At 41.1% G+C, this 22,298-nt stretch overlaps 2 protein-coding genes across 5 annotated transcripts in view; both read right to left on the bottom strand.

Annotated features, from left to right (window-relative positions):
- Positions 1-1,324: 1,324 nt before the first annotated feature.
- Positions 1,325-10,906, bottom strand: clta (clathrin, light chain A). Of its 2 annotated transcripts, XM_030093254.1 has the most exons (7): positions 10,633-10,906; positions 10,067-10,095; positions 7,937-8,054; positions 7,653-7,764; positions 5,584-5,637; positions 3,619-3,654; positions 1,325-2,148 (listed from the first exon to the last, which is right to left on the bottom strand). In XM_030093254.1, the coding sequence occupies exons 1-7, from the start codon at positions 10,808-10,810 to the stop codon at positions 1,977-1,979; spliced, it is 699 nt and encodes a 232-aa protein (XP_029949114.1). In that variant the 5' UTR covers positions 10,811-10,906; the 3' UTR covers positions 1,325-1,976. The 2 variants fall into 2 exon arrangements, with proteins under 2 accessions (XP_029949114.1, XP_029949115.1); XM_030093255.1 differs by lacking the exons at positions 3,619-3,654; positions 5,584-5,637.
- Positions 10,907-16,476: 5,570 nt separating this feature from the next.
- The window catches only part of gne (glucosamine (UDP-N-acetyl)-2-epimerase/N-acetylmannosamine kinase), a 29,191-nt gene continuing 23,369 nt past the window's right edge, over positions 16,477-22,298 (bottom strand). For all 3 annotated transcript variants that reach the window (XM_030093252.1, XM_030093251.1, XM_030093250.1), the window contains 5 exons: positions 22,013-22,142; positions 21,700-21,921; positions 21,014-21,196; positions 19,972-20,088; positions 16,477-18,249 (listed from right to left, as the gene is read on the bottom strand). In XM_030093252.1, coding sequence (XP_029949112.1) covers positions 18,014-18,249; positions 19,972-20,088; positions 21,014-21,196; positions 21,700-21,921; positions 22,013-22,142 — 888 coding nt within the window. In that variant the 3' untranslated portion in view covers positions 16,477-18,013. The remainder of the gene's footprint in view (positions 18,250-19,971; positions 20,089-21,013; positions 21,197-21,699; positions 21,922-22,012; positions 22,143-22,298) is intronic.

Here is a 22,298-nt window from a genome sequence, read left to right as displayed (position 1 = left end):
ACTGACTCAAACTTGCCATGTCAGACCTGTCATGAGATTTCATCTTTCCGTACGATCACGATCACATTCATAAATGCCGATCCCATCTTTCATGTGGCCGCACGCTCATATGCCGCCATATGATCGTTTGATAAATGAGGGCCTGGGTGTCTTTGCCACTTTTACGTAGGCACGTAAAAGTTTTAAGGGCGCACATAAAGTTGCTTATGTGAGTGTAAACGTTTTAAGGGAGTACGTAAAACGCCCTATAAAACAAAACCAAAACAAAACAAAAAAAAAGCTGATGTCCCTTCAGGGATTCTGTAGTTTCTATCAGAACAACAGTATTTTGCATGAGCATGCTTTTACAATTTAGGTTTTGCCTTTGGATTCCAGAGTTTGCAGGGATTGAATGTTTTGGAGGTCCTGGTCAGTCTGAGGAGGCGGATCTGAGTCCGGCTGGGTGAGCTGATGAGGCCCGCAGTCAGGAATGAGGAAGGATTTTGAAGTGAATTTCAATAGTTGAAGTGGACGCCAGTGGGGGTTTTTAGAGGGCAAGAGTTAACAGATGGATGGATGGAAGGTCTGAACCAGTCAGGAGTTCATGGAGGGACTTCCTCTCACAGTCCAAAACATGCTTTGAGGTGAGTTCTTAGCTATAAATTGTCCTTTAACGAACACGCAAGCTGTCACTCACAGTGAGCTGGGACTGGCTGTGTTGAACAAGACACCATGGTATTTATCATTTCAAACTGACATGTAAATGAACCAAACAGGACAAAAAAAACCTCACTGCTCAACATCAAAGCTAGTTTCAAGGCGTAAAACGAGAAAAGTTACATTTCTTTTTGTTGAGTGACGGTGAGGGAAAATCAGTCGTCATGACACTTGAACATTCAATCAACTTGTTAATAAGTCTCTGCTCCCTTGCCGGTTTATGTGTAATCTGAAGAGGACCAGATGGTCTGTTCAACTCATTTTTCGAGATCTACAAGCAGTTTGTTTGGTTTTAAAAGACAACAGCACAGCAGCTTCCTTCATACTTTTTTTTTTATTTATTGGTACTGAAATCAAATGGACGATGAACACACATGGTCAAACAACAGGTGGCTTGTATCTAATTCTATCCTAAAATCACACCTGGCTATTATCAGTGACGTACATGTTTATATACTGTATATATATTGCCTTCTGTATATGTACATAGGTACACGCATAGAGTACATACACACGCTGTTGAAGTTTGAACACTCATACAAAGAGGTCACACTTTGTGTAATGACTAGATTTGTTCCGTTCTTGATGGCTGAGGGGAGAGGCTTTCAAAACAAAATGCATAGATTGGAAGGTTTAACACATTTAATATGCTGCAAACACACTCTACACACACAAACCAAAGTACACACTGAATTTGGAGTTTTTGGTCCTTAAAAAAACAAACAAAAAAAACCTCTTTTTTATTAATGCTTGGTAAACATGAGGCGATCTATTGGAGGGCACTAATATCCAGCCCTCCCAGGTTGAAGGATTCATAAAATTGGTGAGTTAAAGGATGCAAAACAGCAACGTGGAAATGACTGTAGGACTGGATCCGTGTGAAGCAGGTTGTAGTGTAGCAGTGGGGCCCAAACTAACATCAGCTCGTCCCTTTTAGTGCTCAAAACTCACCATCTTTACGGATCTTACTGGCCTTGATTTGAACTTGTTACACGAGAGCAACACTGGTCCGTGGAAGAGGTTTAGACAAGTGAAATACATTTTGTGGGAGGCAGAAGGACAGCAGGTGCATCTACGTTAATCTCCAACGGCCCTGCCAGGAGGGGAGTGAGGGGAGTAGGATCACTGGGGAAAATCAAACAGGGCTGCGTGTGGCAGGTACATGCGACCAAGAGACCAAGGCCTTGATCAACAGAACACAAATGGTAGACCATCAGTAGTTGGGTTGGTTGGTGGAAGAAGGGATGATATGGAATGACGCCCTGAGCTGCCGCGGATGCCTAACGAACCAGCGGGGACTGTTTCAGCGAGATGAGGACGGAGCGCATGCGGGACACATCCTTCGCCTGCTTGCTGGACTTTGGGTTGAAGTCGCAGAGCCGAGCCACCCGCTCCCACTCAGTGCCGGGGTTGTTCTCATCCAGATCTGAAATCATGGCTTCCTCAGCCGCCCTACACACGACAGAGAGTTGGGGGAAGACACAGAATGGAGAACAGTGAGTGGGGGAGGGGGTGAGTGACGCATGCAGCCCCGAGGAAGTCCTCTGCTGACCACCAACAAACGTCAGTTCTGATGAAACTCAAACCAACAGCACAGCTTTTACTCGGGTTCACCGAGTTGCTGAGGTTGGAACGGCTTAGATTCTGGTGTCTGAAACATGTTTGTCAGCTTTAGGGTTGGGTTTCGGTCTAATAACTTTGGTTGGGATGGACTTCGTCCTTTCAGCAGAGTTCCCCTCGAGGCAAGAAAGTCTTAACGCCACATTGAAACATCTAACAAGAAAAACATGTTTTACCAGCTTCATTACGTGAGACATGCCCAAAAATCTGCTATAATTTCATTTATTTTATTCTATACTCCACAACAGCAACGAGAGGCACATACACAACAGTGAATAATCTAATGAGAAAACAAACGGAAGCTTAAAGAAAGACTAAATGAAAGTAAAACGACTGAAAAGCATGTCTGGTTGGTTAAAAATGCAGTTCTAGAGAGAACTGGGGGAAAGGACTTTGCTCACACCCATACTTTTGAACTTGTGACATGGTTGCATAACTGGTGTTCAGTTTCATAAGCAAAGAATCAAGTAATAAAGATGAGTTCATCTCCATTCTTGTCCTTGAATATAATGAAGAATTGTGACCATTGTTTTTTTTTTTGTTTTTTTTAACCAAGCCCAAAAGAACCAGAAGCACTAATGGGACTTAGCCATGCATTTTGCTGCAGCAGAAAAGCAGGCTTCTCGAAGGTGTGGCAAAGAAAGCATCAACTTTAAAATCATGTGTCATACATAAAGTGAATGAATATTTTTTGGGGGGAAAACGGTGTGGCAGTTCTTAAAACTAGCTTTAAAAAAAAAAAAAAAAAAAGTGTAAGAAAAAGACATTTATGGTGGGAGACGGACTCCAAACTTATAATCAAAACTGAAAATTTTGAAAACGAGAAAAGTAAAAAAATATAATAAAAAAATAAAATAGACAAGTGCCACTGTCACACACACAATTCAAGCAAACCACGGATTATGGCTATAATAAAGGAAGCCCTGCTCACAGCCCACCCATTAACTTAGTAGCCGTTTTACTGGCATTCTTAAAAATCTGCTTACACTACAGGTTTACAGGTTTTGAAACCCTCACCCTGCCTGCAGGTTGAAACTGACTGGAACTACCACAAAGCACACAGGAAAGACGGAACGACAAGCTAATGAACAGTCACTAACACAATCAACAACAAACAAAGGCGACGAGAAGGATCTCGACAGCAATTAAAATATGATGCATCTAGGTCGTACTGGTAAACCACACACACAAACATACACACACACACACACACACACACACACACACATGCATATCTGAATCTAGCCCCTGGTAAAACTGTAGAGTAATCAGAGGTTCTGGGGTTTCATGTTTTTACTTAACTGGTCTAGGCGGTAGCAAGGATGGTTAATGTGTGTGCTTTAAGGTGCATAGGAAAAGAAAACAGGGAGAAACAGTTTCACAAGTCAGAATTTAGAAGAGAGATGGAGAGAGAGGGAACCAAACAAAAGACAACAAAAATGAGCTCAATGCAGATGTTGAAAGCCAGCATGCAAAAGCAACACATTTCATTTTTTTTCATTTTACAGGGTGACGGTTGTGCAGCCTTTGGTTTGTGCCATATTTCTGTTCATTTCTTTTTAGCAACATTTCCACTCGTCTCTGTCCAAGTCTTGAAAAGGTACGCTTTGGCTGATCCCCACAACAGATGACTGTACGACCTGCTTGCTTGCTTAGTCTCAAGTTTCATACCAGATGCAGTTCTTCATAATGGTCCCTCCTGTCCATCTGAAACACTACTTCAACACATCTGGTGTAAGAATATATAGCCTGTTGTATAAATTGCACTGGGATGTGCACATTAATAAAAGAAAAAGATAAGGCTGGATAGTAAGACATAAGACACCTGAACAGCAGCCTGAACCCTCGGGGGTGGTGGACAGCACACAAGCTTGTGTGCAGTATTACAAAGTCGAGTACACAATGGAAAGGTGGTTCCACGCTTTTTTTTTTTTTTTTTTTTTTTTTTGGAAACAGAAGCTCATCGACCGATTTCTGGACTGGCTATAATAAAGAACGAGAAGCTTGACTATCCTCGCCTACCGTTGTTTTCTCCTTCCATGCGTGAAACTGATCCATCCACTTCTCTTTCTACACAGAAAAAGGAGGAACTAAATCTGCACGACACAATGTGGACTGAAGAATGAACAAAGTCATCTGACATGACACCCAAAGGCTGCACAGCCCAGGACACTAATAGCTAGAGCAGCGCAACAGCATGTCATGTGGGAGAAGAGCAGTAGCTACAGAGCAGCTAAAACACTAATAAAGCATGAACACAGTAAAGTTTGAAGCAGTTGTGCATCCATCACATGAACTGCGGTGCGAGCAGTACGACGATACAAAAGACGACGGAGACATGGTTTGTGTGGATCCACTTGGCAATGGGTGTGGGGTCTTTTTTTTTTTTTTTTTTGGTGGTCTTTCGCGGGTCGAGAGTCGACTGACGACATCTGAAAGGTGCTCATGTTACACCCTGTTGTTCCCGGAGAAACACATCATTCAACACCTGCTGAATTTATCTGAGGTTAACTTGCATGTAGGAATAATTTGTCAACCGAAGGGGAAAAAAAAAAAAAATTCTCAAAAGACAATTACTAAAAATATTTCTGAGAGGTCAACAAGCTCAGAAAAATCAAACCAAAAAGGTATCAATTTCAGTTTCCAGGTTATATATCACCACTCCTACTCTCATTAATATTGGAACAATAGTTATGGAAACACCAGGCTCAATTATGAACACACAATTGCTTCAATCAAATCCAACAACGCCCTACATTCAAATGAAATACAATTGATTAAGAGAAAAGGACACATTATTTAAATAGTGCAGGTTGAAACAAAATAGTTTTTGTTCAAGTTTATACAAGTTTAATATAAGCAGGTGTTAGTTGTTGAGAATGTGTGAAACACGATGTCAACAGCACAGAGGTGAATAATGACAAAGATTTGAATGAGCATAATGAAAGAATGGCTTTGTTTACTATGGGAACAGGTGTGTTACTGCATGCAGTTATCTTACATACATTCTGACAAGCATCATTTCACACATGACATGCGCAGGTGTGGGATTAAAAGGAAGTTTGTGTTTGGAACAAGCTGATATGATCAAAATAGCAGTTTTAACACAGGCCATTAAATGCGTTACTAAAGATGGAAATAAAAAAAACTGATGGGCAGGAAAGTAATGAATGTCCTAAAGGAAACTGAAAGGATCAGATGGGAGTGATGGTGGAGGATGACAAAAAGGGATGACAAAGAGGGAGGATGTTAGTTGGAGCAACATACACATAACCAATGAGCTCAGAGAAGGGCTGCTTGTAGAAGTCTTCATCCAACACCCTGGACAAACATCCGCCCAAACGACAGAGCAGCAAGAGGCAGGAGAGAGAAGAGAGAGCAGTAAAAAGGGGAGGAGGATGGATAGACAATTGTTAAAGGTTACCACACAGTAAAATGCATAAATGTATATAACCAAAGGCTTAGATTGTTGAAAAGACATGTCAGCATGGTGTCAGAGAATCGAGGCAGCTCCCAGCTGATTGTATCCGCCCGTGAAATCTAATGACATGGCCATACCTTTAAGACATTTGTAAATTATCCATTGCTGCCAGATATGAAACAATTAGTGTACAGAGGGAACCCAGACAGTTGCTACGGATTAAGGCTGCTGGCAGTTCATTAATATTAATGCAGCTGGGCAGCGTTACAGTCAAGGAGAACTTGAGACTAAAACCTTAGCCAAATGTACCTCAAGGAGAAAGGAAAAAAAAAACAAACAAAAAAACATTCTACAGTCAGTTGCCATCGTTCACCATTAAACAGCCGGTGCGCAAATGATTTAAAATTCAGTCATTACGAGTGAAAAAAAGAAAAACTTTTTCTTTTTTTTAAGTGTTTCATGTGAGAGTAAAGGTTTGAGTCATCCTGAGGCCTTTCAACTAGAAAAACCTGTGGTCTTGCTTTTGGGCTTTTGGTTCAGCTGCAAATGTCCTCATATTCACATGAACTACTGGAATGGAAATAATTTAAACCTGAACAAGAATGTTTGAGTGAGACACCTATTGAATTCTTCTAGAGGCACAATCAAGTCTAATCCTCCTGGAAGCAGAGCGGAGTATTTGAGAGTACACATGCCTTCAGCTAAACACAAGACCTTCTTTTTATTTTCTTCAAATCCGTTTAAATGGAGGTTGCTAAAAATTCAGTGATGACATAAAAACAAGTAAAACATATAATTCTTAAAACTAGAGAAGATGGTTACACACAAGGATATGATAACTTGGGCTCATAAGGGGCCTCATTTATCAACTGTGCGTAAAGAGTGACTGCTCAGAGCATACGAGCATTTTCAGGAAAAGTACGCAATTTATGAAGTTATAAAAGTATATAAAACTTTTATATACTTATAAAAGCATATAAAAGGAAGTGCGTAAAAGCAAATCTCTTATGATACGTACTCACAAAATCTAACGGTAGAATAGTGAAACCACAAATACAAAGCATGAAGAGAGCCAACGCAGCATACGGGTTACTACTGCAGTAGGGTAAAACGAACCTGTCTCACGACGGTCTAAACCCAGCTCACGTTCCCTATTAGTGGGTGAACAATCCAACGCTTGGTGAATTCTGCTTCACAATGATAGGAAGAGCCGACATCGAAGGATCAAAAAGTGGCGTCGCTAAGAACGCTTGGCCGCCACAAGCCAGTTATCCCTGTGGTAACTCTTCTGACACCTCCTGCTCAAAACCCAAAAAGTCAGAAGGATCGTGAGGCCCCGCTTTCACAGTCTGTACTCATACTGAAAATCAAGATCAAGTGAGCTTTTGCCCTTCTGATTCTGTCCACTCTGGGATTTCGGCTGAACAGTACCCATCTTCAGTTCCAGGCACAGTTAGATAAATGAGACCCCTGGATTCCGGCAGATAACTCGGTCAGCAACTACCTACCGATACAGATCACAGTTGATGTGAAGCTTGAATACTAAATAAATATGCACAAATGTAGGTTAGAAACACTTTCAAGGAAGAATGATTCATGCTTGACAAAATGATCAGACCTTTCTTCTTTAAAACAAACATCCAGCTGGAGGTTAAGACCGGTGCGAAATTATAACCAAGTGCTGCAAGTCTATACTGCAGAATTGTTAAAGCTGTTTATCATTAACGCAGGATGATCATAAAATGTGCTTCCAGATAGATGAAAAACAAAAGCTTAATATATAGTTTCATAAAGCAGCAAACTGATGGCGAGATATAGGATCAATAAGGAAGAGAAAACTGCAGTAAAACAATATCTGTCTCTCTTTACTGTAAATGTTCTTCCCTGTTTCAATCTGTCCTCAAGAGGCCAGTACCTGTTATTGGTTTTGGTTTTTTCCAGCTGTTCGTTTTGCCTGGCATGCCACTCCTCCAGCTCCACCTTGGCTTTGTCCTTCCACTCTGACTCCTGCTTGCGAGAGTTAGCATCTGCAGAGTGGGGCGACAAAAGAAATGAATAACACAGGACAATATAAGAAACTGCAGAGGATGGTGGTCAGAGTGTCACACAAAGACTGGCACAGATGCTCTTTGGTGGTCAGCTCTTGTGGATCAGCGATCTGACCCGTTATCTGACTGAAACAGCATGAACCGTACTGACCTAACAGCTCCAACCTCTCTCTCTGCTCCTCCCTCCACTTGCGAAGACTCTCAGGTTCGGCCTGCAGTCGGTCTGCATTGGAAATTGCTGCATAGGCATCTGATGGACCATTGCTCTCCTAAGAAACAATGTAGACAAGATGAGGAGTTGGCAGATGTTGATAACAGAAAAACAGAAAACCCCTTGATCAGTTCGCCGAGCTCAAGTGTGGTGAAGAAATCTTCATGCTGACTTATTCTTTCATGTTGGTTAAAACGACATTGAGAAACAGTCCCAATGTGCTCATATCCAGTTTTTAAAAAATGGGTGTTTCTTACTACCAGTCAGAAATCCTGACAAAGCAAAAAAGAAGAATGTTGCAGTGACAGCACAGGAAAAGGAAGCTGGAGCGGACGAAACCACGACATGTTCAAATCGCAGAGGTTCACACTGAAGTCACTCTGCTACATTGTAAAAACATTAAGAATTTTTCAAACAGGTATTTTCAGATTTCCGTTATCATAAATTTAAATAATGGCAACAATTTCCACAACCAAGTAAATAATTGCACCACATCCATTTACTTTGCAGAATATGGAACATCCAGAGCTCCGGGGTCCTCAGGATGAGGTTTAGTCAATGTTCTCAGAGTCAAAAGAAGCAGCTTTTACTTCCTACACTCCTCACCTGTGGAACAAACTTCCTGAACACCAAGGACTGCTGACACAAACTTCCTTTAACTCAGACGTAAAACATTAATATTTGCACAGGCTTTTGAAGAAACAGACTTTACTGAATTATCAAATTGTTCCTTGAATTTAATCTAGGATTATTTTTTTGAAGCGATGCACTTAAGTACTTTCTCCACTTATTTAGAAAGGTATTTTTTCTATGTTGAAGTGTGCTGGGTTCTCTGACCAGAACGTAATATCTATGGGGTGATTCAGGACGCTGAACACTAAAATGAGAAAAACACAAAATGAACTATTCCCAATCTTTTTTCATAATATGTGGGTGTGAGAGATCAGACTATCCCCTTCACTTTTCTATGCATATCATTAGATTCAGTCAATGAATCAATCCCACAATGCTTTTTATATGAAACCACATCCAGCTCCACCCAGAAGCTCGCAATTATTGAAGATGAATTTGTAAACTTGTCTTGCATACCACCATTTTATTTGCACATACCCATTTTTTTTTTTCCCATGATCAATGCAGATCTATGCAAAGATCTCTTGCTTCTTTGTGACTGGCGTTATACAGAAAAGACAGATTTGAGAACAGCCATACAGTTGGAGATGAGTTGACCGTGAGTCACCGTAAGCGAACGAGCATAGAAACTATATTTACACTTCAGTTTGGAGGAGGAATTAAATCACAATTGATTTTTAACACATAAAATGTGCATTGACAGTTGTACTTAAACGTGGTCAAGCACTTAAGGCAATCTGAGCTCTCAGAGCACAATTTAATGCCAGATGTAAATGGGCTCATAGAAATACATCAGGTTGTGTGTTCATGAATACGGTGCCATCTTCCAATCTGGTTCAAAGAAACACAAAAAAAGTAAGCCTGCATACGCGGTCAGTTTGCTGGGTGCATACATGGGGGTTTTTAACAGTCAACCAAAAGACGTAAACAAAGGGCAGGTGCTGTTGCGTATATTATGGAATTTGTCCTTCAGAATTTCCCGAATGACCTTGTATGTGCTAGGATGTATACAAGTCCGTATGTGAGGTTACTGTGCTGACACTTTCACTAGCCGACACCACAACAGCTGAAAGTGCACAATGTTAGAACTATAACAGACACTACTTATTTGAGATCATAAAAATGAGCTGCTACTAGGATATGTAAGAGCTGACACCTATAACATCCTGCATTTGTTCTTTGAAACCTTTAAAAGATCATAAAAATGCACCATAGTCCAATATAAGGTGAACCTTTGCATAGTTCATAATAAGATGCCATCAGATCATATAAGTTTGAATTGTATCAACGCGGACATGCCCTTTGAAATTCAACAATCAGGATGTGTGTATAGTTATTCATTGTGCAAACAAAACAGTGTCTCAAATGGAAAGACAGAATAAACAAGGACTGAAGTGTAAATCCATGACGATGAAGACTAAGTAAACATTATATTACCCCATGAAGGTCTCCGTTGACAGCACCATCTGGGGAAAGAAAAAGTTGACAGGGCAATTAGAAATGTAATGTACAATCATAAATGCACATTGCTTGTAAAAACATTTCATAATCTGGCATGTCAGCAATCCTTGGGCAATTGCAAAACGGGGGAGATATGAGAGCACCTTAGAAAAAAAAACTTGTCAAGGGGAAAGGTTATTTGCACATCTATTCTCCCTGCAGTTAATTTCAATGAGAAAGACTGCATGGCACTGACATTATCCATTCAGTCATTCATTCAAGGAGCTTCAGGAAATAATTCAAAAACGCTAAAGGCATATCTATACCGGTAACATTTGATATTTACACGTTTTATCAGTGAACTAATCCGAGAAAGCATCAGTGAGGCCAACTGAACCCTCTTGGCTAACCTGTTAGCAAGCTGAGCTAATACAGCAGCTTTATGGGGGCAGACTAACGGTCAGTGACAGGAAACCAGCCGCTGAGACTACACGCGCACACCGACGAGCCATTTAACCCCGAAAACACGCGGAGTCTCCCCACTTTCCACAGTAATAACACACCGTTGGAGTCATGCAGTGACGACGGAACATCTCCGCTGTCCAGGATGCTAAAGCCCTCGTCGTTTTCAATCCCCGCGATTTCGCTCTCCTGCTGGGCCAGAAAGGCGGCAGCGGGGTCCTCGTCCGAGCCGACGCCGTTACCAGCAGTGGGTGCGTTCAACATGTCAAAATCGTCCATGTTGTCTGAGCTTACGGGGGGAAAAATAAGGTGATAATCTGGGGAGCAGGTGTAGCGGTTCGGCCAAACGGGTTCAGCTCAACACGGGAAGAAGGGCGAAAGGGAAAAAAATAAACCAGAAAAAAAGCTAGCGAAGCGGAAAGGAAACTGACCAATCAGAGAGCAGGATTTGTGATTGACAGCAGGGACCACCAATCAGTCAGCAGCTTTCTGAAAAATGGACCAATGAAATCTGTGAATCCTCGGATTAGAGTCCCGTGACACGCTACCCCACTGGCGTCAGTACTGAGGAAAAATCCGCAGTCTTAGCAAGATTGATGTTATTTCCTTTTATTTCACTATTTATTTAATTTAGGGGAAATAATCATCATTGAATATTTTATTTTCTGTTGTTTGATTGGTGGTGGATGCTCTTTTTACTCACTAGACGCACTCCGGGGCCATCATTTGCACCCTAATCATGTCAGTATAAAATGTATTAATCCTCAGTCTTCTTTCTATATTTCTCTGACTGAACATTGAGCCATCGAAAAGCTTGATTTTAGTTTCATGAGACCTAACCCACCTCTCTTCAACTCTGTCAGCCATGAGCTGGTGTTTTAGTCTTGTCTTTGCCACCTTCAGGACAGGTGTGTCCAAGTCTCAGGTTAATTATTAACAGCCTTGACTGTGTCAAAGGATTCAGTGACAGGCCGGCATTCACTTGACTGAAGGTATATGACTCTGACTGTGTAAAAGGGATTCAGTGACAGGTCGGCATTCACCTGACTGGAGGTATATGACTCTGACTGTGTAAAAGGGATTCAGTGACAGGTCGGCATTCACCTGACTGGAGGTATATGGCTGGAAGTAAATAAAATGATATTGAAAGATCAGCTCATATAATTTTATGTGTCATCAGTGCTGACATTAATGTCAGAGTTTAAAGGGCAACTCCGGTTTTTTGACACCTAGACCTTATTTATAGGTGTGTGCATGCTCATATACTCACTCAGACAAACATTGTGCAGCTCGGAGTCCTCCAGAAGTTACTTAGATCCAACCGATTTAGCTGCACTTAGCGGGGGCCACGGCAATGGAGCTTTAGCGTGGGACATAATCTCTGCAAAATCGCTTATTTCAGCTATATTTCTCCATCCATCGCCAGTGTTATCATAAAGTCAGCTCGTCTACCGTCTTCAGGTGGGTCAGCTGACAGTTTTCGCTAACTTAGCCACAATTAGCTCGGATGGGAACGTTGCAGTTCCTCTCCCCAGCAGAGAAGCACTTTGAGTCAGCCTGGCTGTCACGGCGCCCGGGCGTCTGACTCACCGGGAGGCTGCATAAAGTCAGCTCGTCTACCCACCTGAAGATGGTCAGACGGCCAGGGGCGGCCGGCGCGTGTGTCCGGTCGCCTGCCTGCGGAGCCGGGCCTGGAGGCTAGGCCGCTGGGTTGGGGGAACCGTCCGAAACGGCGGCGGCGCTGGGCGCCATGCCGGACAGGGGGCCCCGTGGCGGCACCGGGTTGCCTTTCGGTCCGGGGTTGGATGCTCAAAGCTCTGCTCCGCTCTGATGGGATCTGCTGCACTTAGCTCTTCTCTGACACCGTGCTAAGGTCAGAGCACACATGAACCATTGTTTCCAGTAAGTATTTAGTGTTACATTAAGCAATGTCAAAGCTGTAACTTCCATCATGATTAAAGACAATAACTCAATGGACTCTTTGAAAGAAATGGGAGATAAGAGATAGGATAATAAGATAGGATAGTGGAAAACCGCCATGATCCACATGTGCTATGTAGAACCATAATTGCCTCCCAATGCCTGTATGCTTAGAATCTTCTCCTGAAACTTGTGAGAATATCCTGCATTTTTACCTCCGCCAAGGAGGTTAATGTTATCACGTTGGTTTGTTGGTTTGTTGGTTGGTCTGTTAGCAACATTACGGAAAAAGTAATGCAATGAAACTTTCTGGAAAGGTGGGTCTTGGGCTAACTTAGAATCCATTAAATTTTGGTGATGATCCGGATCACTGTCTGGATCCAAGAATTTTTTTAAAGGATTCTTTATCATTGAGAGATAGGGAGTCTTTCACATAGTTGGGCAGGCCCGCCGACAGGGGGGACAAACGCCTGGTTCACACAGGACGCGCCCCGCGTGGAAGCGGAACACAGCCTCTACTCTCACAAACTGTTACTTCCACAGGCAAAGCGACCAGTTCCTTCAGCCTGCAAACAGAATCTCTGACCTCCAGCCATTAACACATTGCAGACTGGACCGACCAAGCCAAGCATGAGTCAACCCCCCCACCCCAGATCCATTTGTCCAGCCCATGACAAGAACGCAGCGGAAGAACCACGGCAGGAACGGTTTTTCAACCCTTCAACACCTCCACCTTCTACCACTGCACAGCAACAGACAACGTTAGCAGGGACGTGCTAACAGGAGACAAAGAGTGCCACCTGGCTAGCACCGAGTAGCTGGCTAGCACCGAGCGACTCTTCCTCCAAAGACAATGGAACATGGTAACTATCTGGGCTTTAGCATAGACAAGTTTTGCCAAGCATAGAACTCTTTGCTTTCATGATGTGTGGATTTATGATCACTTCGCTTCACCCATCGCCAGGTTTGCAAGTTAATTTTGATACTGAACTGTAATGCTTCAGCCTCCAGCATCACACCAAACATCACATGGTTAATCCAACATCTTCCACCTGGTCTGAGGTGATGAACAACACAGGTCATGTAGACTCTTTATGAATTGGCTTTTACAAAGTTGCACTGGAGAGAGGAAACAGGCCTCACTCCTCTCTCGAGCTCTTTTGTTACCGAGCACATCCCTCTGATTCGCCATTTCAACTGTAGTCTTTGGCTGGTGGCCATTTTGATCTGTAGTTCCATCCCCGAGTCCTCCATCCTGCCATCTCACAAATCATCTCTCTCACTCACAGACACAGACACACACACACACACACACACACACACACACACAAACTGATGACGAGGAAGGCTGGGTGGACTATGAAGGAACAAAAGTGATTCAATGGTAAAATAGCATTTTTTTTTCTTTTTCTACTCTAGGAAAGTGCGAGGTTTTTGTTAAACATAAGAAAATAATTTAACTTCTATGGTCATCTTATTGTTTACATGGAATAAGCCCACACACTTTATTATAGAGAGAGAATTTGTCATGAGCCGACATAGCTCATATTTTCATTTCATTCATTACAATGTTAAAGATTTTGAGTGTGAATGTAGTTTGTCAGTTGTTGTATGTTTTACTTATGGAAACCCAATGTAAAGGTCTACATATAGAGCAAATGGTTAAGGAAAACATTTTACTCCAAAAGGGGAGTTTTAAAATAGCCCATCTGAATGTGTGCAGTTTAAGAAAGAAAAAAAAAAGATATTCAAGACATTTTACAAGGTTATAATTTACAGGTATTCACAATATCAGAAACACACTTAGATCCAACAATAAATAATTCTGTATTAAAGATAGATGGTTATCATATCTATAGATTGGATAGAAATCTACATGGTGGAGGTGTTGCTTGCTATGTCCAAAACAATATCCCAGTTAAAGTGAGAACAGATTTTAATATCACAGGGGGTTGAAGTTCTCTGGTTAGAGCTACAGTTACCTCATTTGAGGCCTGTTGTTGTGGGATGTTGTTACAGACCACAAAATACGACTATAATGTGCCTTGACCTAATTTGTGAAATGCTTGATAGAGTATGTGACATTGGAATTGAGATTTATTTTTTAGGGGACTTTAATATAGATTGGAAAAACAACAGCTGTGCAATAAGTTATATAGAAATAAGTTAATGTCATTTGCTAGTACTTGTAATTTGTCACAACTCGTTAGTGAATTTACAAGAGTAAACTTGAAATCTGATGGCACATACTCTGCAACTCTTATTGATTTAATTTTTTACTAATGTAGAGGAGCTATGCTCTAAGGCGGTTTCTATTCCTGTAGGTTGTAGTGACCGTAATTTAGTTGCAGTTTTAAGGAAAACAAAGGTACCTAAACCAGGACGTTTTATTTATAGGAGGATTTTTAAAAAAAATTAATGAAGATAATTTTGTAGCAGCTGTGAGGACCATGGATTGGTCAGAGGTAACGCAAGAACAGGATCCATGTAAAGCCGTGGTGGTTTTTAACAACTTAATAATGCAGGTAAGGTGAGGAAACAGGCTGTGAGAAATGTCTCAGCTCCATGGTTGGATCAAGAACTTAAAATATATGAAGCAAAGGGATAAGGCTAAAACGGAGGCAACTAAAGCAAATGACATGGACAAGTAGAATAATTATCGAAAATTACAAAACTTTGTTACCAAATTAAATACAAATAAAAAATGCATATATTATTATAATAAGATTAAAGAAGTTAAATCCGATGGTGCGAAATTATGGGGTACCGTACATTAAATGAACTTATGGGAAGGAAAACAAAGTCAAATCCTACTTTTTTGGAGAAAGCTGGAATTTATCTCACTAAGCCGAAAGAAGTTGCTAATTATTTGAAACAGTCTTTCAAAAATAAAATTCAGAAATTACAAAAAGCCACGGTGCTCAGACAGGATGAAAATATTTCATACAGGCTAATAAGAAATTACATCATGCAGACTAAAAGTAGTGCCTTTAAATTTGTTGAAATAACAGAAGATCATATTAAAAAAAAATTCAGTTAAGTAAAGATAAACCCTCTGGAGTAGACAATATAGAGATTAAATTGTTGAAGTTGGTGGCAGATTTAATGTCTTTGCCTGTCTCTTACATAATCAATATAAGTTTAAAGGAAGGTGTTTTTCCATCAGAGTGGAAGATAGCAAAAATCATTCCCCTGATTAAGAATAACAAGGAACCATTTTCAGCGCAAAACAGCAGGCCAATAAATTTGTTACCTGCATTAAGTAAACTTATGGAAAAAGTTGTATATGATCAGATACAAAAATATTTTTCAGAGAATGGACTGAATACAATTTATCAACATGCACACAAAATGGGTCACTCCACAACAACTGCACTTGCTCAGATTACCGATCATTGGTTAGAGGAAATAGATAACAAAAAGTTGATTGGCACAATATTTTTAGATTTGAGTGCAGCTTTTGATGTTTTGGATCATACAATTTTATTAACTAAGTTAAATTGTTATGGATTTGAGTTATCAGCACTAAAGTGGATAGAAAGTTATCTTGAGTTAGAAAGTTCTAAACCTAATCGTAACCCTAAACCAAAAATCAAGTCTTAGACCCTCAAAAAGGCCAAAAAATGTCTGTCGAATAGTGAGGACCGGCAAAAATGTCCTCACTTGTAAGGTTATAAACCCATGGTCCTCACAAAAGGTCCTGTGTGTGTATGTGGACAAGTACACACACACACACACACACACACACACACACACACACACACACACACACACACACACACACACACACACACACACACACACACACACACACACACACACAACTTATAAAGACACTTAGATAGAATTGCGTTTACTTTTGCTTTATTGTTAAGTATAATTTATGTTATATTATAATAGAGAACACCCTGCTAACCTTTAGAGAGGCGCTCTGTAAAAGCAGCACGCTGATGGCTAGGCTACAGGCGTCAATGAGCCATTAGCTTCGCTGTCAGCCACCAGCGAACTAGTTAGTTTTGAACGATTCCTTGATACTCCAACATCACTGGACATGTTTGCGTCTTCAAGACAGTTTGAGTAATAACTTAATACCAGACTGCTACTGTGAGGCATTCCATAATTCAGCTTATTTTTTTTTTTTTAAATTTCTCAGAGCTGTAGATAAAGTACTTTTTACTTTACAGCAATCTCTCGTGAGAGTCCTGACCTGAAGGACACCTCAGACGTGCCTTATGAACTTCGAACAATGGGAAGTGGTCAAGGTCCTTCCTAATCAGATGAACCACCTCAACTGGCTCCTCAAAATGTTGAGTAGCAGCTTGAGTTTGAGTCTCTCCTGCATGGATAAACTCCTCACTCTATCACCAGGAGTGATGTCCTCCACCCATTTCACAGAAAACTCATTTCAGCTGCTTGTATTCATAATCTCATTCTTTCAGTCATGACCCACAGTTCATGGTCACAGGTGAAGGTGGGACGTCGACCGATAGGTAAACAGAAATGCAATGTCTTTATTTAAAAGTTTGCATGTCTTTATTTTTGCTCCACAATGCATAAAGCAGTAAAAACTTGGAGGCACTTCTAAACAAAAGTAAGATTTTGAACAGATGGACAACTTTTGGAAGAAGAACTTCAGTACTCAGGCTTTTGCTCAACAGGGAACATTCATATAACTTAGAAGTTTGTTATTAAGTTTCTATTTGGACCAACATAAATCAATAAACTTACATATAAATATATTTAAATTCTGCAAACAGCATGGAACAAATGAGCTGCGTATTACATTTTTATAAGGTCTGTGGTGGTGTGGCAATATAATTTAAAAAGACTAAAACAAAACCTGTACATCAGGTGAAATTGAATACTCCGTGTCTTTTTACTCAAGGCAAAAGTTGCCGAGGCATATCATAAATACGAGTATTATATTTGTTCAAGTGATTAATCAAAACTTTAAATCCTTTCATCAACAAAAAAATCATTGAAATGTTACAATTGTTCATTTCCAAAGGATATGAAATGGAGAAAGTTGATCGAAAAAAATGTATAGAAAACTGAACAGCAGCCACTGCGTCAAAGCACAAAAAAATTATTACTGGTAGACATGTTTTAAGAGATATTTTGGTCACTTTTGTGAAGAAAAAAAAAAAATCCAAAAATGAAAAGAAATGACAACGATACGATGGCAGATTTGTCTTCCCGTCCACCAACATATTATAGACCAGGTCAGTTTGACTAAAACATATTCATTAGGATCAATCACGAGTCAATACTTCCTTGAGTGTGTGATATCCTATACCCTGTCCAATGGACCAAAAACAGATTACAAGTTGGAATCACTGCATATTTTTCTTTTTTCAGGATGACATAAACAGCACCACCTTAACTTTGATTATCAACAACAAGAAAATAAAATATTTCTAAAAAATAAAAAAAAAAAAAAAAAAAAAAAAAAAAAAAGCAAAAACAAAGATGATTCAATCTAGCATTGAAAAATGCCTCCCAGATATGTCTTGGTATACATGTATCCAAGGTACTACGGTCAGTTTTGAAGTATCACATACTTCAATATATTCTTCTGGTTGTATAGTCTAGAACCATGCTAGCAGCACCGAGTAAAGCAGGTTCCTCCAAGTCTGATGTGACCACTTTGGTTCCTTTGGTGGAGAAGAGAGCCCTCTCTGAGATGATGCGCTGCACCGGGGCTTGGTAGAAAGACGCCAGCACTCCAGACAGAATCACCAGTGTGGGGTTGACTATGTGGAGGATGTTGATGATTCCTGCACCCAGCGCTGTGGCCGCTGCAAAAGAGGAAGAAGACAGACGTTGATTTCTGTGCATCCAGCTCTTATTTGTGATCGTTCTTGTTTGAATAGGATTTTAAAAATGGCGGGGTTGACTCTAACAAACGAGTCGTTCGCCTGGCTCATCTCGAGACGTTAGTTTGCCTAAAAACCGAGGCGGGTTGAACCAAGCAGGCGGCAGCGCAAAAGCCGCAAAAGAGAGTCCTGATTAACAACTACACACAATTTAAGGAAAAAAAATGCAACTTCGAAGCACTTTGAAGAAAGCTGGTGATAAGCAAATTTACAAGTTTTAGAAAGTTTTGGCATGGGCAACTTCTTAAGGAATCTGTACACAATACAGCAAAAGGCTGGGCTGGATAAAAAAATAAATGTATGCCTTTCAGATATTATTACACTGTAAAGTGGCTCGAGACAGGGATGCTCGATTTCCCACTTCTATTTGCGTTCTATAGAGAACGCTGAGCACAGTGGGTAAGACACACTGATTTTTTAAAAGCATTTGCATTAATAGAGAAGACTGCAAGGTGGTGCTGTACGCCGATGATGGTTTGGTCTATTTAAGTAACAATCCTAATCAACTCCACAAATAACTGGTTATTCGAGAAACATTTGGTCATTTTTCAGGATGAAAATTAAAACTACAAAAAACTCGAATTTTGGCTATCAACTATCAATCCACAAAGCAACCTAAGGAGGAATTCCATATTAATTGGGATCAGAATTCATAAAAATATCAGGGAATAAACCTACCGAAAAGAATTCAAACACTGACAGAGATAAATTGTGACCCACCTCTTGAAGAAATTAAAGAAGACACAGATGGAATTTAACGTCTTTCCTTAGTCTTATGCTGTGTTTCCACTGGACGTGGCGCAAATTTTTCGTGCAATGAGATTACATACAAAGTCGATGTAATTACGCAATTGTCGCTCTATCTTGAGCGTCGAGCGATGAAGCGGCAAGCGCTGAGCGTTTCCAGCGAGAATTTGCTTGCGGCTCTACTTGAAATAATTGAACTTTTCAAGCGAACTCGCTTGTTGACATGCCAGGATGGCCTATCGGCGTCCTCCTGATGGCCCTCCTCCAGGGCTCGGAGTGACGTGATGCCGCGGCGAGCGGAGAGTGGCCAGGTTTTTTTAAGCATATGTATCACCGATAAAACTCAAGCGTCTAGTGCGGTGCGATTTCATTTGTCGCACGAATGAATTCGCGTTCACCGCTTCTGGTGGAAACACAGCGTTAGTCATTGATTTTGATACAACCAATAGTCTTCCATGATGTCTCTCCTTAATTCAGACACCTCTTGTGGAAATGAGATTAAAACAAGTTTCTGAATTGAACAAGATAATTTCCAGATTTGTCAGGGTAAAAAAAACAAAACAAAAACAAAAAACCCAGGGTTTGATTTAGAACTTTACAACTTCAAAAAGAACAAGTGGGGATGGCACTACCTCGACCTCTCACTAATATGTGTAACCCATCCTTTCTAGCCACATGGAAAGATATTCAACTCTCTACTCAGGGTGACCTCCAAATAACCAGCAGCACTATCTCACAAACATCAGAGAAATTACACCGCTCTCACCAAACAAAAACACTACGTGGTTCAAAATTTCCATGGGAACTAATCTTGCTATGTCTGAAATGTCACGCCATAAAGGACACTTCTGGTTTGACCACATTGTGCAGGTAGACTTGGCGCCTCGGTGAACTAACCCTTGTTCAGAATCGCATCGGCTTTGGAATTTCCCATTCTGGCTGCACTGATGAGGTGGGCTGCAGTGATTGGCTCAGACAGCTTCATGTCCACCCCCTCCACCTTCAGCAGGTCCTCTGAAAAACACATGAAATCCTTTGTGACGCACAAATCTCACAGCATGCCTCATGCAGTCTTTTTTCTCTTTTTACCAGACAAACTGATACTATCTTTACTTTTTTTGTTGTTGATAAGGTGTATTTCAATCACTCCTACCCTGGATTAGATGGACAAAGACTGGAGAAATAATTCGTTATCTAACAGAAATCGGCCACCACTTTCATCTGTACTACATGCTTTAAATGAACTTCAAGTGATCTAAAGGACATGTTATATTTCCTATATAGGAATATATATAGGAAATATAATGTGGGGCTCTAATGGGGCGCTCGTCTTGGGCTGGTCTAGGGCGCCTGAGATGCCCGGGCTGACCCTGTGTTCATTTATTGTTTTATACCATCCTATACGCTTTATCATTTATGGCATCTTGTTTGATCTTGCTGTTCAGACATCCCGCTCTGTCTCATGTGCAAAGGGTAAACTGTCTCCAAGAAAGATAGATTATTTTATTTCTTTATTGATTCTTTACATTGGTTGTGTAAGGATGAGTGTGAGCATAAATGTGAGGGCACACTGGAAGGCTGCAAATGAATTGCCCCTTGTGGGACAAGTCAAGTTTTCTAAACTTAACGGAACAAAACTAACAATAATATGTGAAGCGTTTACAGAATTTCTTTCTTTTCATTAAGAAAAGAAAGTCAAAACAGTGAATAAAGTCATAAACTCGCATAACGTCGTGGAATTGAAAATGCCATTTGAGAAACCTGAAATGAAGCAAAGCTCAGAGTCCTCCCCTGGTGATCTCTGGCATTTTATCTTATCAGACATTTACCTGAAGCTCTCAACGCCACTGCAGCTCGTCTTTTCTCGTAAAACTTTCTTCCTGCTGAGCTCGACTCACAGGACAGGCCAAAGGGCCAATACGGACACGGCTGCACTCACCATCATGCAGCTTTTTGGCCTCTCTCTGCAGGGCCATCCCTGACGAATACGCCTCTATGCAGCCGTGGCCGCCGCACGAGCACTCGGGGCCTTCCAGTGAAACCACAATGTGGCCCAGCTCAGCCGCACAGAATGTGCTGCCGTGGACCAGCTCGTTGTGGTGGATGATCCCTCCTCCGATACCTAAACAGAGCAAAAACATGTCCTCTCTCAAATATCAGGTGCAGATTTGGGAATGATAAAACATTTGGTGTAATTTAAGCTCATGTATAAAAATATGAGATCCATTATGACACAAATTTGACTTGAAAATACTGAACTTTCCTGAGTATTGGCCAGACCTGATCATAGATCTCATTTGTTAAAAAAGCATCATGGGGAGGGGAAAAAAAGGTTTGACAGCTGTACTATGGAAGCATTCTGTTATCACAGTGACATCTAGTGGTCCCCGGTGGTATGTACTGATATATTTTAACAAAAGTCACTCGAGAGTTTGTCTGGATCATGTCCAGAGACAGAACCAAACACCAAGAAGCTGAAAATAAATCAGCATATAGCTTCATCAGAACACTGGAGTGTGGTTTCTGGAGGGTAAGATAACTGCAGTCTGATAGTCCACATGAAGTTTTCCTTCCAGTGACAATGTTTAGAGAAAATCTGCTTCCACTTGACGACTGCCTCCTCACCTGTTCCCGTGATGACAGTGACAAAGTTTTCCACTCCCTTTCCGTGACCGAACTTCCTTTCAGCCAGAGCGGCGCAGTTGCCATCGTTGTCCACCCACACGGGCAGGTGCAGGGCGTCTGAGATGGGCGTCCTCAGATCCACAGAGGACCACTCCTGGATCAGGTTTGTGGAATGTAGAACAACGCCTGCTTGTGGATTCACGCGCCCACCCGTGGACACTCCTGAGAAGAAAGTTTCAGCTTTTACAGAGTGTTTTTCAAGCACTGCAGTGGTTTTATTTATTTTTTTTAGGACTGGCGAGTGTTTTCATACCAACACCGAGTATTCTGCAGTTGAGGCAGACGGCGTCTTTCATCGCGTCTCTGCACATCCTTAATATGAGACTCATTCTGTCTTCGAAAGTCCTGGGATTGGGCTGTACGTATTTCTTCACTACGCTGCCCTGCACAGAGAAAACAGGGAAGTGAAGGAGGGACAGAAAACTAGAAGAGAATATGAAGTGAGGAAGAACACATGACACAACAAGCATTTAGAGTAGGGGGAAATCATTATTTCATCCCCTGCTGAATTTGTAAGTTTGCCCACTTTGACGGAAATG

Source organism: Salarias fasciatus, chromosome 6 (assembly GCF_902148845.1).
Source record: "Salarias fasciatus chromosome 6, fSalaFa1.1, whole genome shotgun sequence".
In the NCBI taxonomy this organism is placed as follows: Eukaryota; Metazoa; Chordata; class Actinopteri; order Blenniiformes; family Blenniidae; genus Salarias; species Salarias fasciatus.
Note: the sequence above shows the minus strand (reverse complement) of the source record. Positions and strands in the feature narration are given on the sequence as shown.

Coding starts and splice junctions, on each gene's coding strand:
- clta (XM_030093254.1), bottom strand. CDS start 10,810: ATGGACGATTTTGACATGTTGAACGCACCCACTGCTGGTAACGGCGTC. Junction 10,096..10,632: donor GTCACTGCATGACTCCAACG/GTGTGTTATTAC, acceptor TTCTTTCCCCAG/ATGGTGCTGTCAACGGAGAC. Junction 7,765..7,936: donor AGAGAGGTTGGAGCTGTTAG/GTCAGTACGGTT, acceptor CCCACTCTGCAG/ATGCTAACTCTCGCAAGCAG.